This window comes from Girardinichthys multiradiatus, chromosome 2, assembly GCF_021462225.1.
Source record: "Girardinichthys multiradiatus isolate DD_20200921_A chromosome 2, DD_fGirMul_XY1, whole genome shotgun sequence".
Taxonomy (NCBI): Eukaryota; Metazoa; Chordata; class Actinopteri; order Cyprinodontiformes; family Goodeidae; genus Girardinichthys; species Girardinichthys multiradiatus.
In genome coordinates, this window is record NC_061795.1 from 24,436,060 (window position 1) to 24,454,669 (window position 18,610).

At 38.2% G+C, this 18,610-nt stretch overlaps 1 protein-coding gene across 1 annotated transcript; it reads left to right on the forward strand.

The window, feature by feature from the left end:
• Positions 1–362: 362 nt before the first annotated feature.
• LOC124878251 (acyl-CoA Delta-6 desaturase-like) lies at positions 363–13,687 on the forward strand. The gene is made up of 13 exons (XM_047382117.1): positions 363–522; positions 746–1,027; positions 5,818–5,928; positions 6,079–6,276; positions 6,378–6,479; positions 6,554–6,679; positions 6,766–6,826; positions 6,915–6,991; positions 7,560–7,657; positions 8,306–8,402; positions 11,283–11,362; positions 12,701–12,826; positions 12,993–13,687. Exons 2-13 carry the CDS (start codon positions 818–820, stop codon positions 13,042–13,044), a joined length of 1,338 nt encoding a protein of 445 aa, XP_047238073.1. The 5' UTR covers positions 363–522; positions 746–817; the 3' UTR covers positions 13,045–13,687.
• The last annotated feature ends 4,923 nt before the right edge of the window (positions 13,688–18,610 follow it).

The following is an 18,610-nucleotide window of genomic DNA, read 5'->3' on the forward strand; positions in this document are numbered from 1 at the left end:
CATTCTGTCTCTTTTTTTTTATTTTTATAAATTAATCGACACGTTTCTCACTTCGCAGTTCTTTCCCCAAGACTCGACAGATTCCCTTTGTTTTGAACAAAAGAATGAAAGATGAAATATCTCTGGATTTCAGTTCACTGTCAGTAAAGGCAGCATAACAGGGTGTAGCTGTAGATGTTAGAACAACACAAAGGTACTTCAGTGCCCTCCTGAGCACGCACTACTTTATCTCTATGAAATCTCCAGCATCCTCATCGATCGATCTTGTAAATGTTTATTGCGCCTCCGGTGGCCCGACCAAGCCATCCGAAAAGTATGAAAGCTGTGCGCTGATTGGTCAGAAAACCTCGAACGATCTGCTCGAAGTACATAGTAGAAGGAGGGGGAATAAACAGAGAGGACAGACTGATGGCTTTTATTTCCTCTTTCCTTAAAAGTTGGTCTTTGTCGAGCGCGCAAATAACGTGAACCGGTCTGTGGACGTGATTCAAGTTCGGGAAAGGCAGCGGAAATCTGACCTGTGTAAGTTTTAATGTCTTCTCATAACTCTTAGCACTGTGAGTTTTTTCATAATCACCATAGTTCAATGCAATTACTAACGTTACTGCAGCATGCATTTGTGAAAGACACCAAAAACTGGCTTTTTCCTTTACCCAAGTGTGTGATTTGGCAAACTTGTAGATGCACCAGTCGTTTCTTATAGTCATTGTCAGTAATTATTATTTATGTCGCTCATAACTTCAAGTGTGGCGGACTGCTCCTTTGGTGTCCAGCTGGCTGCAGGTTCCTGAATCCAGAGATAGCAGCAGCAGATAGGATGGGAGGTGGGGGCCAACAGACTGAGGCTACAGAGCCAGACAGCGGGAAGGCTACTGGTGTTTACACCTGGGAGGAGGTGGAGAAGCATCGCAGCAGGAATGACCGGTGGTTGGTCATCAGTCGAAAGGTTTACAACATCACTCAGTGGACCAGAAGGCATCCAGGAGGGTCTCATGTCATCGGTCACTATTCTGGAGAGGATGCTACAGTAAATATGCCGCCTGTTTAATCAGCTTTAATCAGAATGAAAAACAGGATACTTTCAAACTCTAGGAAATACCAGTTAACATTAAAGCTAAAATATTTACAGACCGCTCTTCTGGTGATAAGTGTTACAGTTAAAGAATTATGATAAGATATGACGGGCTCATTCAGCGTTGCAAATCTGTAGGACAATATTATTATAGGACCAGCGTATGGTTTCATAAAAAGTACCAGTATTACAAAATGACTCCTACAATACAGTATTTGCAGGGATTGCCTTTATAGCCTCTAATTATATTATTAAATATCTAATTATATATCGGCCACTTTATTAGTTACACCTATCCAACTGCTCGTTAACCCAAATTTCTAATCAGCCAATAATAGGGCAGCAACTCAATGCATTTAGGCATGTAGACATGGTCAAGATGATCTGCTGCAGTTCAAACCGAGCATCAGAATGGGGAAGAAAGGTGATTTAAGTAACTTTGAATGTGGCATGGTTGTCGGTACCAGACGGGCTGGCTGAGTATTTCAGAAACTGTTGATCTACTGGGATTTTCATGCACTACCATCTCTAGGGTTTACAGAGAATGGTCCGGAAAAAAAGAAAATATCCAGTGAGCGGCAGTTCTGTGGACGCAAATGCCTTGTTGATGCCAAAGGTCAGAGGAGAATGGCCAGACTGTTTCGAGCTGATAGAAAGACAACAGTAACTCAAATAACCAGTTGTTACAACCAAGGCATGCAGAAGAGCATCTCTGAACGCACAACACGTCGAACCTTGTGGCGGATGGGCTACAGCAGCAGAATACCACACCGGGTGCCACTCCTGACACACAGGCTCCTCGCACAGGCTCACCAAAATTGGACAATAGAAGATTGGAAAAACATTGCCTGGTCTGATGAGTCTCGATTTCTGCTGCGACATTCAGATGCTAGGGTCAGAAACATGAAAGCATGGATCCATCCTGCCTTGTATCAACGGTTCAGGCTGGTGGTGGTGGTGTAATGGTGTGGGGGATATTTTCTTGGCACACTTTGGGCCCCTTAGTACCAATTGAGCATCGTGTCAACGCCACAGCCTACCTGAGTTTTGTTGCTGACCATGTTCATCCCTTTATGACCACAGTGTACCCATCTTCTTATGGTTACTTCCAGCAGGATAACGTGCCATGTCATAAAGCACAAATCATCTCAGACTGGTTTCTTGAACATGACAATGAGTTCACTGGACTCAAATGGCCTCCACAGTCACCAGATCTCAATCCAATAGAGCACCTTTGGGATGTGGTGGAACGGGAGATTCACATCATGGATGTAGCCAACAAATCTGCAGCATCTGTGTGATGCTATCATGTCAATATGGACCAAACTCTCTGAGGAATGTTTCCAGTACATTGTTGAATCTATGCAAAAGGGGGTCCAACCCAGTACTAGCAAGGTGTACCTAATAAAGTGGCCGGTGAGTGTATATTAGACATTGTTTTTTGACAACATAATTCATGCATTTGAATTGTGTTCAAGTACTTCTAAGCGTTCAGACTTTATATTCTTTTAAAGTGAATCTTTAGGGACTTGTTTAACAGTCACAATGTTATGTTAACATTTGTTCAGAGATTTTACTGGGGTGCAAAAGATATAGCCCACTAAAATGGGTCTGACTTTCTGCTATTTAACCTGCTCTTTATCTTAAATGGTGTAAAATATTAAAAAATATTCAACTACTGTAATATTTATGAAAGAAATTACTACAGGTAATTTTCTCCTGTCTTTCACCACTCTGGGTAGTTGGGTCTGGGTATTTTTAAATTATGAAAATCTAGATTGAACAGTTTTACATCTATAGAGAATCCTCTGGAAGGTGACTTTAAAGTTGTATTGATCCTTTTTACATTTCTTCAGTGAAATGGTTGTTGTTATAAAGATTTATTTCAGATCCCTATCCCCATCATCTTTTCACTCTAACAAGTCCTCCTATAAAATATAGGTAGGTCTGACCTTTGATTATTATTTTCATCTGTAAATGTACTGGAGTTGGTTCTTTAATAAACACCTCATACCACAATCTCTAAATTTTATTCTGATTTAGAGTTAATTGTAGAAATGTAATTCCCTAAAAAAAATAATTGTAATTTTCATATCATGTCAGGGTCACCAAATTGTTGAGCTGAAATAACTTTTATGAGAGCAGACCACAAAACCACTTCTTTGTTGGGAATTTATTGAAGATTCAGATTTGCTTGCACAAGGACTCGCTTTCTGTTCACTGCACGCACTAAGGTGCACACAAGACCGACAAGCATTCAGTGCATACATGTTTTGTTTGTTTTTTTACAATGGATGACAAGAAACAAAAGTACAATGATTGGTTGTAAAAAATGTTTTAAACAGATTCTTAAACCCCCTTTAAAATACAATTTTTTTAACCCTAACAATAAATGTTAAAATGTTGTACATTTCTTAGCAAACGTGGTATGTATTGAGACTGTGTCACATCCTAGGACCCTAGTATTTAATTAGTTGCTTTGAGACACAGTCCTCCATCATGCGGGAAAATGTGATTGTGTGACCCACATGTTTCTAATACTGAACAAGCTCTACACTGGTGGTAACACAATTCACAATTTTTTGACATCCGCCACCTTGTTTATGTCCCCTCAATCTCTCACCTGGAAAACTTTTCCTGTTAAGTGCAATTTTCCTAGCAGCAATACTTTTGCATTTTAGGCCATTTTGATGCAAAGAGATGGGGTAGAGCATTAATTTTAGAAGACAGCCATTGCCGAGACAAGGTTAGAATGATTCAAGTACATATGTCCCACTTAAATGACAATCAATTAGCTAATTACATTAATACAGGGATTTCAGCTGTATCTGTTACCTGCAGTGAAATATAGTAAATATGGACTTTTTCCAGAGCACACTTCCTTATATTATAAAGCTCAATGATCACTCTGCATAATGCACAAAACATAAAAACAATGTAACATGTCAAAATATAAGTTCAAACAACACATTTTGTAAGTCACAGATTTGGTGCAGTTAAACTCCTTGGCATAACTGGCAATAATTCATTTACATCACTGAGGAAGAGCTTTAGCCTACTCCTCCTTGCTGAATTCAACCATGTTAGCGGTGATTTGAGCCTGTGTAACGTTCTGCCATTGCATCTAAATCAGTTTTAACCTCCTGGATGAGTCATTGATGAGCTTTTGGAGTAATGTTGGTAGGTCAGACACTCCTGGAAAGAGAAATTTCTACCACTCTTCCATGTTTTCTCCATTTGTGGATAATGGCTCTCACTGAGGTTCACTGGAGTTTCAAAGCCTTAGAAGTTGCTTTGGACAACCTTTCCAGACTGATAGCTGCCAGTGACTTTGTTTCTCATTTGTTCTTGAATTTCTTCAGACCAAGGATGGTGTATGCCTTTTTTGGATATTTTATCCTTCCTTGTGTTGTCAGACAGATTATATGTATGTAATTTTTTGGTTCTGCAGACCTGGCAGTAATCAGCCCTGGGTGTGGCTTTTTCACAAGGACACCTTATGAGGAAACTTTTCCAGCATCAGACTATGGCAGCAACAATGCCAAAGAGAACACGGAGGGACTAATATTCAAACAACTTGAGAAAACGGTCCCAGTGATAATCGCTGAAGGTGTCATAATAAAGGATCTACAAAGGGCAAAGAACTGATTAGCGCCAGAAACATGCAGATGTTGTATCAGCGAGGCAACACAGTGACCTCCTGGGTGAAAACATTACAGAATGTGGTGAAGACAAGTCATCAGGTTTTATTTTTGCCGACATTTATTTATGCAGAGTGGCCAAAACTGAAGCTAAAAATGACCCAATTTGCATAGGTTCTGACAAGGTCAAAACTCCAGCTAGACTTTTGGCATATGGAACATCTTCATGAGGTTAATGTGTTTTGGCTTGTGGCCTTTATAAAGAAAGCAAGTACAAATCAGCCAGTTACATCCTTCACTTATAGTAGGGTCCCCAGAGGCACAACTATGTGTCTCATAAAGCCACTCCAAGCACAGATGTTGGTTTTAAAAGCTTTATTCTGTTGTCATGTCACATTTTTCTCACAGCATCAATCTAAAAATTACAGAAAAGCCTCATTTAAATTTACCGTTACAGTTTGTCAATACAAAGCAGTAGATGTAAAAATTTTAGCAAAAATTATCTTTGTTTATCAATTTTTGTCACTCAAATACTGTCAGTTTGAAATCATTATAAACACAAAGGCTGCAAATGACATGGAAAGAATTTCCTTCCGACCATCATATTTGAATTATCTAAGAGGTGAAGAGGAGATTTTAATGGTACTATGAAATAATAAATATTTTGGGGAAACGACCACTTCCATCCTAACCTCATGCCTCAAAATAGTGTTTTTCAACCATACCAAAGGGGGGTTCAGACTTGACTTACTCAGAAAGCCACATAAAACTCCAGCGTAATGTCATCAGAGTTCTCCTCTTTTCCTTTCCATCTCACCTTACTATTTAGACATGGTCTGCATAAACAAAGTATGTGTATGAATAAAAAAAAAGCATTTGTGAATGTAAACTTTTAATCAGGATATAAAAAAATTAAAATGAAATATTTAATTTTTTTGCCAAAACAATACATTTTTTAAATTTCTTTCAAAGCTGCTTTTATTTATATTAAAACACTTGATGGATTGGTAATGTATAATAAAGTGTATTTTTTTACCTGGGTTTTTTCTAAATTTGTGTGTTCAAGCTTTGCTCATAACAGAATTTTTCTTTTGCGTTTTCCAGGAGGCTTTCACAGCTTTTCATCCGGATCAAAAGTTTGTGCAGAAGTTTCTGAAGCCTCTGCTAATTGGAGAGTTGGCAGCGACAGAGCCGAGCCAGGACGGAAACAAAAATGTAAGAAGAGTCCCACGTGGATCTCAGATTGCTCACAGATCGTTTGCTTGTTCACAAATTAGATGTTTGCTCTGATGCCACTTTTTCCTTGATTGCATGAATGTCACATCAATGCCTCATCTTTACAGCTTCCTTTGTCTCTGCTCCCAGGCAGCCATCATGCAGGATTTTGAAACTTTACGCTCTCAGGTGGAGAAGGAAGGTCTTTTTAGAGCCAAACCATTATTCTTCTGCCTCCATCTGGGTCACATTCTGCTCCTGGAGGCCCTCGCCTGGCTAATGGTCTGGTACTGGGGAACGAGCTGGACTCTGACCTTAATGTGCGCTGTCATGTTGGCAACTTCCCAAGTGAGTTCAACATTATTTATGATATGGAAGGTTGCCTGTCACAGCAATAATATATCACCTTTGATAAGAGAAAAAGTGACGTTTAAACGTTTTTTTTCTAGGCACAGGCTGGATGGCTGCAGCATGACTTTGGCCACCTTTCTGTCTTCAAGACGTCCAGGTGGAATCACCTGGTACACAAATTTGTCATTGGACATTTGAAGGTAACCTTTGTAGATTTGATGTTTTAACTTTTTTGGTAAATTGTTTTCAGTTTTTAAGAGTTTGAACTTTACAGGGAGCAGCAGCCAGCTGGTGGAATCACCTGCATTACAATCATCACGCCAAACCAAATGTCCTGAGCAAGGATCCGGATGTCAACATGTCGGGCATCTTCGTTCTTGGAACTGTTCAACCTGTAGAGGCAAGAAGCTGAAAGATTTGTTTTACACCCATTCAATCCATGAAGCCCAGCTGCTCACACTCCTGTGTTCTCTGTTCTTCTCACAGTACGGCATCAAGAAGATCAAACAAATGCCCTACCATCATCAGCACCAGTACTTCTTTCTATGTATGTTTGTTAGAAGCCAAAGAAGACAAGAAAGGAGAACAACAATGAAAGTTTTCCATGAGAAAAAAATATTTTTCCTCTGTTTCAGTGGGGCCGCCTCTTGTCGTCCCAGTCATCTTCAACCTGCAAGTGTTGAAAGTCATGATTTCTCGCAGAAACTGGGTGGTAAGATGTACAGCCTCATATTTTGCAGTGCGTGCATGTGAAATAATAAATTAGTGTAGTATAAACTCAAACTTTAATGTATTTTCTCAGACACAAGAAGTTCATTTACTCTTTTGTTAAAGGTTGTATAAGTCCAAAGAAGTGTAGATCAAGACCCCTTAAAAAAGTTAAAAGATGTGCGGCAATCAAGAAAATAGATATTAGATTTGGAATCATTTCTATTTTTCATCTGAAACCCATAAGTCATAAGGATAGCTGACAAGCTTTAATTTGAAATTTGCCACAGACCTAAAATTCAGAAAGACAGGCACAAATAAAATGAATGAGACAAAGCATCCAGTAATAATAAATAATATAAATAATAATAATAATATATATAATATATATAAATAATAATAATATAAAGGGAAGTTTAAGAGTCATTTTGTCTTTTGTTCTGCTTGTAGATTCTGTTTTCATTACTTAGAGTTTTATCACACTTTCCAAACTTGGCATAAATGTGTTGTGAAAAACCTTTTTAAAAAGTGAATTGTTTTAAAAATGAATTTGTGTTTTTTGGAATTTCAAGGATCTGGCTTGGTATTTGTCCTTCTACGTCCGCTACTTCTGCTGCTACATGCCCCTGTATGGCTTTTTTGGCTCTGTGGCTCTCAACCTCTTTGTTAGGTATGTATTTTACATTAATTATTTAATTAGTTGTTGCTTGCTTGTTGATCACTTTAGCGCCTAATTAAAAAGACTCCTAACTGCGTTTCCAAAAGTTGTTTTTTTAGGAAAACAGTTATGGCATTTATCTAAAAAACATTTATTGCCTCGTATTGAATAGTTCTTGTTATTAAGTGATCAACATTGTAGTACTTTTTATTTATTTGGTAGTAAGGTATTTTTTAAGGTGTTTTTTTTAAAGAATTGTGTAAGAAAATAATTATGATAATGCTTAGCCTTCACTTACGATTTAATTCAACTGCAAAATATATTTGGAAGAATTTATATTACAAACAATCTTTTTTGATTGTGGCTCTGATCCTTGGATAGACCAGCCAATTCTTACAGAATACCAAATGAAAAACCAAATTAACTATGAGACACTTCTTTTATATATTTTTTATTGGACCACATACCGGATATTATGAATGCATACTGGAAAATTATTTTATATCATCTGCTGCAACAGGATGAACGTAATTACCCAAAATGCAAAGAAATGCATGGTGTACATGAAAAGTGTCAATCCAAATTGACAAAAACTGCAAATGTACAAAATGATCAGCACTTTTAGATTTCATATGACTTTTAAAATTGTTTATTTCGCAGGTTTTTGGAGAGTCACTGGTTTGTGTGGGTGACTCAGATGAACCATCTTCCAATGAATATAGATCATGAAAAGCACCAGGATTGGCTTACTCTGCAGGTATCTGGAGTTTTTTCAATGAAATCTGCACCGTTGTTACATTTTTACCAGTTGTCTGACATGGAGTCTGAAACCTGCGACTCCAGAGCCGGAAGTGGCTCTTTGGACCTTCCACAATGGCTGTTAGTGACTTTGGCTAAAAATGATATCTATAATATAATTTCTAAATATGAATATATTAATAAATGCAGGTTTCAGAAGTTTTTTCAACTTTTTCATGGAATCATTGCATTGAATTTCCACAACAGAATGACCCTAAAAGTATCGGTAATATTTTTTAGATCAACGTTTCTTGTCATTAGGTTGGAAACAATGTGATTTAGTTTTTTTTACAACATTTTCCACAAAGATCAACATCCCTTAGAAGAAATAGTATCCATTATCTTTTTCAAAAGATTTATGTCTTTCTTTATTTTAAAACCTCGAAAATGGCAAATTTCCTACAGTAGATCTTTATCAAAAATTAGACGTTGTCTTTTTTCCAAAAAGGTCATGTAACACTTGCAGAAATGGCTTGTAAAGGTCTATGTAAATGAACACAAAAACCCGTTACTCTGGCAGCAACAAAGTGAAGCATCGTACATCGTCTAAAACCAGCTCTTTGCAAACCTCAAACATTGAATAAGTGGGTTTAATTTAGTACTGAGGTCAGCCTTGAGTACAAAATATTTGTGAAAGAATATTTATGAACGTTAGAAATTGTGGCCTTGCAGATAGATTCATATTTAAATGTTGACAAATGTTCGATATTGTTTATTCTTTGAATATTATGTAGTAGACCAACACAAAGTAGAGAATAATTGTGGAATGATTGTGTGGAACGAAAATGATCAAATAATAAAATGTGAAAAGTGTGCCTTGCATTTACATTTAGCCCCCTGAGTCTGATATTCCTAAATAAAATCTAATGACACCAATAAGCTTCTGAAGTCAGTAATAGCAATACAGCTTTTCTTACAAAACAATTACGCATGCCTGAACATCTGACAGAGCACAGTACAATCCATCATTTGAAAATGGAGAAAAAGTATGGCACCAAAGCAAAGTTACCCAAACATGGCTGCCTTTAGCTAACAGACTGGGCAAGGAGAGCAATAATCTGGGAAACAGATTACCACAGTTTACACCCTGGACACACCATTTCCTATTTGAAAAGTCTTAATGGCAGCATCATGCTGAGGGGATTCTTTTCTCCAGCAGGGACAGGGAAGTTGATCAGAGTTGATGGAAAAAGATGATGGAGCTAAATACTCTGAAATCTGGAAAATATAACCTAGAGGTTGCAAAAGACTTAAGACTGGGGCTGATGATCCTGTTTCAGCAGTTCACTGACACTAAACAAACAAGAGCTACAATGGCTTTGATCAAAGCATATTCATGCAGTAGAATGGCCTAGTCAAAGTCCATACCTGAATCCAATTAAGATTGTGGCAAGACTTAATAATTGATGTTTCCATAAATTCTCCATTAATCTGACAGAGCTTGAGCTATTTTTGTCAGGAGGGTGGCTCTCGGAGTAGTTCCCAAAAGCAGACAGGCATGAGCAGATCAGTGAAATAAATGGTTTAATGCAAAAACTAAAAAGAGAACTTACAGGAGGCTGGATGAAGCTGAGGGAGGCATGAACAAAGGCTGTAGTGTAGCAACAGTTGAGGACATGGTCAGGCTTAGCTTGGCAAAAACAAACTGTTGTGGACAGGCTAGGCGTGAACAACAGAAAAGAGACGAAAAGATTAAACCAGCAAGGAGTAAACAGAACAGAGGAGTAAATATGGGGCATGGCGCAGGTGAAGCAAGGTGACTGATGAACAAAGTGCAAGTGGACTAAAATAAACTGATTGCTGTGGCAAAGGCAAAGAGTGAAATCAGAACAGGACTAGAACCAAACAGTAATACAAGGATGCAACATAACCTAAGGAAGTGCCTTAAACTGCACCATAAACAATACAGGAATGAGTTAGGAACTAACGTGCCACCTAGAGAACATACACAATGATCAGAACAAGAAAATAAACACAAAGGAAATGAACCAAATCACCACATGGAAAACAATCATGAACAGGGTTCTAAAACAACTCAAACACCCTCAGATCGTGACAATTCTGATGTGCAAAGCTGGTCTCAAGATGGTTGAGACCTTCCTAATAAATAGTTCTAGCTGTAATTCACCAAATGTGGCTCTATGAAGTACTGACTCAGGGGCCTGACCACAAAACATGCCACATTTTTTTTTAATTTATCTCAAATGGATAAACCAGAAATTAAATTGTCATTCAAAGAGAGAGAGTTAAAACAAGCTGCTGAACTGTGCATTAGATTAAAAACTTTTTACCTAGACAATTTATGCATGTAAACCTATACTTTAAAACTCTGAAGATTCAATTTTGGACTCAGCAAAGTGTTTGATCTATCAACCGATTCGGCTTTTAACTCCTAAAAGCTAATTTCAGATCCTTCTGCTCATCACATTAATTACAATTCAAAGGTTTTAAATGTTATTCTAGGCTTTTGCCTTATTTAATTTTGGCTGGATCAAATGAACCAAACTCTGCCTTAACTGCTTTTCCCACTGCAGCTACTCGAAAACTCTTGACTGAGGAAACAAACGACTACAATATGTTAATTATATGAGATATTCAGCTCTTAGAAATCTAACAACAATCAAGGGTTTTCCTTTATTTATCAAAAATGTTTTGATAAACCTTAGTTGTGGAACTCCACCATGGTTAGACATGTCTGCTGTGTGTTAAAATTAACGCTTTTATTTGAAGGGTGCATTTAACAATTTGTATTGCCTCGATTGTCTAAGCAGAAAAGTGTTTCTTGCCATTGTCTACCTCTAAATGATGATTGATGCTTATGTGCCATTTTCTGTTTTAGTTACAAGCCACATGTAATATAGAACAGTCCTTCTTCAACGACTGGTTCAGCGGACACCTCAACTTTCAAATCGAACACCAGTAAGTCCAAATCACTGACTAAAAATATTAAACCAAACAAAATTTGATGACTATGTACGTTCATTTCAAATAAAGAAATGATCTCATGTGAATGGGCTCTATGGATAGACAAATGTTTTTTTGTCTATCTAATTTATGACTGAAATTGTTTATGATGCCAAGCCAATGTTTTGGAGCACTAAATTAATGCTTTTTCTAAGATGTCAATGTTCTTGGCCTTGTGTGCAATTGGCAACTTCTAAATACTGCATGATCTTTATGATTTAACATATTTCAGTCCTAGCTTCTCTGACACTGGTAAAGCTGCTGGTTGGCAGTTTGAACGCTGCAAAATTAGACAATATGAAAGCAATGCCTGCAATCTTCATCACTGAAAATATTTCACCAAACAGCACAGGGTATAGATAAGATAATAATTAAATCTATTTATTGTCAGGATAAGAAGAGAGAATTATTTTTGAACGTTTTATAAAACTTTCTTCAAATTCATGACTTTAAATACATTTTGCTTGTATTTGGTAAAGTTGCTCTTCAAATGTTATGATCTATGTCAAACTTTGCGGGAATTTTTCCATAGGTTTTTCACAACAGTTTGCGTAAGAGGGTCAAATCTAAAAGTTGCCTTGTGCACACACACACACACACACGTTTCAGCTCTGGCCTTAAATGTTCTATGGGACTGAGATCGAAGGCTCCGAAACATGACTTTGCAACTAATGGGGTGATCAAAGTACAGCCAAGGGGCCATTTGGGAGGATTTTGTAGAACTTTCAGTGTGATTACTTCTTCCTTGCTGAGTGGCTCTTCTGTCAATGTTGGTACAGGACAAGTTTCACTGTGGATAATGACACTCTCTTACCAGCTTTGGCAAGCTTCTTCAGAAGATCTTTTACTTATGTTTTACCAAAACATGTTTATCTCTGGAATACAACCCATCTCCTCCCCGAACTTTACGATAGCTGGACATTCCTATTGTGTTTATACTTGCACGGAACCAAGCTTGTGGAGGTCCACAGCTCTTGTCCTAATATTTCGGTAGATTTCTTTGGATGTTTCCATGTTTTCACACAAGCAGGCAGTATGTTTTAGGTGTTGCCTCAAAATACATCCACCGATGGGCCTCCATTTACCTCAGTTGTTATGAATTAGGCTATCAGTATCTTGCAAAGCCATCACATCATCATTGGGACTTTTCCAAATTGTGAAAAGACAGTTATCGTAAGGTACTAAAACGTTTGTTTGAAGAAAGCTCAAAAAGTTCTCAGATGCAAGTTAGTTGGATTTTTTTTTCAGAGTCTGATTCTTCTTGTCATTTTGTTTTTGTTTTTATTTTGTAAGTTTGTTTCCAACAATGCCGAGACACAATTACCACCTGGTTGCTCAGAGGACCCGTGAACTGTGCGACAAATATGGGATCCCTTACCAGACAAAAACTTTGTGGCGAGGCATGACTGATGTTGTCAGGTAATAACTGATAACTAGTCTAACTAAACTGAAAATAATCCTCCAGTTGATTTAAAATGCATGAACAGAACAATGATGGCAAATGAAATCTGTCTTTAACACACTGCTTGCCTGCTCACCAGCCTGGTCACAAACTGATGTTTTCCCATTTTGTTTTCCCCTTCAGTTCACTGAAAACCTCAGGGGATCTCTGGCTTGATGCATATCTTCATAAATGATGAGCTGTTTATAAACCAAGTGATCTTCTGGATGAAAAACCTGTTGTGTGTTGTGAATTAAAAAACAGCTGATAGCGTAAGACTTATTTGTTTTCCTTTTTGTAGATGGCGTAGTTAATGGACTGGGGAAGTATTTAAAGCTTAGACAATTTTAAATGATCTTTATTGACACAAGTCGTGTTTTAGGTTAAATTAATATTCTTAATAAATAAGTGAATTAAAATTCTGACTTGTTTTGACAAGTTTCATTACTGATGGAATAATTATGCTCAAATTGTAATTATTCTGGCATAGCAAAGGAAAATCTCATCAAATTTCACAATCCTCATTTTGTTCTGTTCTGTTAGAAACATGCAACTTTTTTAATAGTTACACAATAATTACAAATATGCAACGTTTTTAATAGTTTGCCCTTTATTACACAATAAACTAGATATATCTAAATTCACAGGAATGCTTGTTTTTCTGTAACTGTAGCAATCAAGACTAAGGTTTCAAAGCCATAGGTTTAATTTAGTTTTCTTCCAAAACTACAGTGATGCATGTGCCTCTCTCCATAAAGATGTTACACAGCATAATAAAAAATACAAATGAAAGAATTTGCATGGAGCTCTGAAATAAATGATTTTCTATTTTCAAATGACTATTTTCTGTTTCCCTGTATGTCAACATTTTTTTAATTAAGCACGAAACCAAGTTCTATAAAACTTCGCAGACGGGGTCCATGTATGACAAAAGCACATTTTAAATTGTTTGCATGACTCTTAGTTTTTAAAGAGAAGACATATTTTAAGGTGTCCCTGCAAAACATAACAATATGAACGAAGGAGTGGAAAAAATACATTTGGTAAGGATTTGTTTAAAAGTCAGGTAGGTCAGAGGTTATTAGAGGAGTCAAAGGAGGTGAGGGTGGAGGTATTAAAGCATCAAAGCTTTCTGACCTGGTTGGAGTTTCATAAAAATGATGTATAGTTGAAGGAGCACTTAAAGACCTTGAAGCACCATGTCTGTACTACTAGTTTATTTTCTGTTTCCTTTCCAGTTAATTTAGTCAGTGTGGTTAGGTTTGTTTACTTTTGTATTCAGGTTTTCTTTATGGGTTCTTTGTTTGTTCTTAGGTTGTTGTTGTTCCTATGTTCCCTCTAGTTTCTCTGTTTACTTTAGTTCATAATTATTCTAGTTTTCTAATTCCCCATTTGATTATTTATCTTTGTCTATAGGTTTGCTTGGTCTGTGTTTCTGTTATTTATTAGTTACTTTGCCCATCCTCAGTCTTTGTATTTGTTTCACCTGTTCCCTCTGCCTCCCTGCCTCTTTGTCACACCTGTTCCCTGTTTTCTCTGATTACCTGCCCTTTGTTATCCCTCAGTATATCAGTTGGTTTTGTGTCATTGTTTGTTGCTGGTTCCTGTGTTCGTCACAACCTCGTTCACAACTCTGTGCACTACCCTCATCCTTGCCTTGAGTACCTGCAGTGTTTTTGTAAGTTTTTGGATCTAGTCTTTGGTTCGTACCTGCAGTGTATTGTTATGTTTTTGACCTTCAGAATAAACGTTGAAGGATTATTAAGATGCTGCTTCCAAGCTCTTGTCTGCACTTTGGTCCACCCCAAAACCACATCGTGACACATACAGGTCCTTCTCAAAATATTAGCATATTGTGATAAAGTTCATTATTTTCCATAATGTCATGATGAAAATTTAACATTCATATATTTTAGATTCATTGCACACTAACTGAAATATTTCAGGTCTTTTATTGTCTTAATACAGATGATTTTGGCATACAGCTCATGAAAACCCAAAATTCCGATCTCACAAAATTAGCATATTTCATCCGACCAATAAAAGAAAAGCGTTTTTAATACAAAAAACGTCAACCTTCAAATAATCATGTACAGTTATGCACTCAATACTTGGTCGGGAATCCTTTTGCAGAAATGACTGCTTCAATGCGGCGTGGCATGGAGGCAATCAGCCTGTGGCACTGCTGAGGTCTTATGGAGGCCCAGGATGCTTCGATAGCGGCCTTTAGCTCATCCAGAGTGTTGGGTCTTGAGTCTCTCAACGTTCTCTTCACAATATCCCACAGATTCTCTATGGGGTTCAGGTCAGGAGAGTTGGCAGGCCAATTGAGCACAGTGACACCATGGTCAGTAAACCATTTACCAGTGGTTTTGGCACTGTGAGCAGGTGCCAGGTCGTGCTGAAAAATGAAATCTTCATCTCCATAAATCTTTTCAGCAGATGGAAGCATGAAGTGCTCCAAAATCTCCTGATAGCTAGCTGCATTGACCCTGCCCTTGATAAAACACAGTGGACCAACACCAGCAGCTGACACAGCACCCCAGACCATCACTGACTGTGGGTACTTGACACTGGACTTCTGGCATTTTGGCATTTCCTTCTCCCCAGTCTTCCTCCAGACTCTGGCAACTTGATTTCTGAATGACATGCAGAATTTGCTTTCATCCGAAAAAAGTACTTTGGACCACTGAGCAACAGTCCAGTGCTGCTTCTCTGTAGCCCAGGTCAGGCACTTCTGCCGCTGTTTCTGGTTCAAAAGTGGCTTGACCTGGGGAATGCGGCACCTGTAGCCCATTTCCTGCACACGCCTGTACACGGTGGCTCTGGATGTTTCTACTCCAGACTCAGTCCACTGCTTCCGCAGGTCCCCCAAGGTCTGGAATCGGCCCTTCTCCACAATCTTCCTCAGGGTCCGGTCACCTCTTCTCGTTGTGCAGCGTTTTCTGCCACACTTTTTCCTTCCCACAGACTTCCCACTGAGGTGCCTTGATACAGCACTCTGGGAACAGTCTATTCGTTCAGAAATTTATTTCTGTGTCTTACCCTTTTTCTTGAGGGTGTCAACAGTGGCCTTCTGGACAGCAGTCAGGTCGGCAGTCTTACCCATGATTGGGGTTTTGAGTGATGAACCAGGCTGGGAGTTTTAAAGGCCTCAGGAATCTTTTGCAGGTGTTTAGAGTTAACTCGTTGATTCAGATGATTAGGTTCATAGCTCGTTTAGAAACCCTTTTAATGATATGCTAATTTTGTGAGATAGGAATTTTGGGTTTTCATGAGCTGTATGCCAAAATCATCCGTTTAAGACAATAAAAGACCTGAAATATTTCAGTTAGTGTGCAATGAATCTAAAATATATGAATGTTAAATTTTCATCATGACATTATGGAAAATAATGAACTTTATCACAATATGCTAATATTTTGAGAAGGACCTGTAGTTCTAAAGGGAGAATGAACCCATGCTTCAACAATAAAAACATTATTCAGTGCAGCAACTAGATGCTTTTTTTTTGCATCTTTTCAGACAAATGAAAGGGAAATAATCAGCTGATTGTTCCCTATAGCAATCTGGGTCATGCTGTAGCTGGTTTCAGACCTCCTGATGAATGCATCATCTCCAGTTACCTTTTCTTTATCAGCAGATCATGTTTCCTTCCAGTACTGACTGTCCATTGAGTGCTAACATGTAGAAAAGCAGTATATTTTCCAAAAGATTTGTTTTGCATGCTAAAATTAGTTTTTACAGTATTATACAGTTGAAAGGAAAATAAAAATGTCACGATTTTATACCTTACTGCATGTAGCATTTAGTGTTTAATAACAAATATTGTGTCTTTATTCTCTATCAGTAATGTGAACGAAAGTGATTTAAATTAAAAACAGAACAGAATAGTTCACAGCACAAACTAAAATTCAAAAGTATGACAGTGAGTTTAAATTTCTCCTATTTTGCTGATGATCCTGTAGGTTGTAAGTATGTAACTACAAACCATCAGATGAGCCAGATAACCAATGAGCAAATAAATAAATAAAAGCGCCAAATGTAATCATGCATTATGCAAACTTTTGGAATGAGGTCTTTATCCTTATTCTAAAGCTAAACTTGGCATTCTAAATATACAAGGATTTAAAATGACAGACTGGACTTTATACAACAAGCTAATGAACACAGAGATGGTGAAAGGATGTGCAAAGATCTAGTTATGGTTTTGATTGTAGAATTGGAGGAGTGAAAAACCAAATTATGCTTGTATGAAAATCTGGCAGATCTAATCAAATTTTAATTACTAAGACATTTATTGATGTTTAACCAGATAAAACATTAAGTGGAAGATGATGAACATACAGGGGTTGGTCAATGAAACTGAAACACCTGTCATTTTAGTGTGGGAGGTTTCATGGCTAAATTGGACCAGCCTGGTAGCCAGTCTTCATTGATTGCACATTGCACCAGTAAGAGCAGAGTGTGAAGGTTCAATTAGCAGGGTAAGAGCACAGTTTTGCTCAAAATATTGAAATGCACACAACATTATGGGTGACATACCAGAGTTCAAAAGTGGACAGATTGTTGGTGCACGTCTTACTGGCGCATCTGTGACCAAGACAGCAAGTCTTTGTGATGTATCAAGAGCCACGGTATCCAGGGTAATGTCAGCATACCACCAAGAAGGACGAACCACATCCAACAGGATTAACTGTGGATGCAAGGGGAAGCTGTCTGAAAGGGATGTTCGGGTGCTAACCCGGATTCTATCCAAAAAAACATAAAACCACGGCTGCCCAAATCATGGCAGAATTAAATGTGCACCTCAACTCTCCTGTTTCCACCAGAACTGTCCGTCGGGAGCTCCACAGGGTCAATATACACGGCCGGGCTGCTATAGCCAAACCCTTGGTCACTCATGCCAATGCCAAACGTCGGTTTCAATGGTGCAAGGAGCGCAAATCTTGGGCTGTGGACAATGTGAAACATGTATTGTTCTCTAATGAGTCCACCTTTACTGTTTTCCCCACATCCAAGAGAGTTACGGTGTGGAGAAGCCCCAAAGAAGCGTACCACCCAGACTGTTGCATGCCCAGAGTGAAGCATGGGGGTGGATCAGTGATGGTTTGAGCTGCCATATCATGGCATTCCCTTGGCCCAATACTTGTGCTAGATGAGCGCATCACTGCCAAGGACTACCGAACCATTCTTGAGGACCATGTGCATCCAATGGTTCAAACATTGTATCCTGAAGGTGGTGCCGTGTATCAGGATGACAATGCACCAATACACACAGCAAGACTGGTGAAAGATTGGTTTGATGAACATGAAAGTGAAGTTGAACATCTCCCATGGCCTGCACAGTCACCAGATCTAAATATTATTGAGCCACTTTGGGGTGTTTTGGAGGAGAGAGTCAGGAAACGTTTTCCTCCACCAGTATCACATAGTGACCTGGCCACTATCCTGCATGAAGAATGGCTTAAAATCCCTCTGATCACTGTGCAGGACTTGTATATGTCATTCCCAAGACGAATTGACGCTGTATTGGCTGCAAAAGGAGGCCCTACACCATACTAATAAATTATTGTGCTCTAAAACCATGTGTTTCAGTTTCATTGTCCAACCCCTGTACTTCCACACTGTAATTACAGATCTATCTGCAGTGCATAAATTAAGTTAAGTCATTAAAGTAAGTATTTCACAAGATCTGCTTTTCAAAGAACTGCAATGGGAATGTGTCTTGAAAGAAAATCTAATACATTTAAACACAAAAA

Bases quoted from the DNA above. Each gene is read 5' to 3' on its own strand.
- LOC124878251 (XM_047382117.1), top strand. From the start codon at position 818: ATGGGAGGTGGGGGCCAACAGACTGAGGCTACAGAGCCAGACAGCGGG. The intron at 6,827-6,914 runs GTATGTTTGTTA...CCTCTGTTTCAG, and splicing joins GCACCAGTACTTCTTTCTAT to TGGGGCCGCCTCTTGTCGTC. The intron at 12,827-12,992 runs GTAATAACTGAT...TTTCCCCTTCAG, and splicing joins GGCATGACTGATGTTGTCAG to TTCACTGAAAACCTCAGGGG.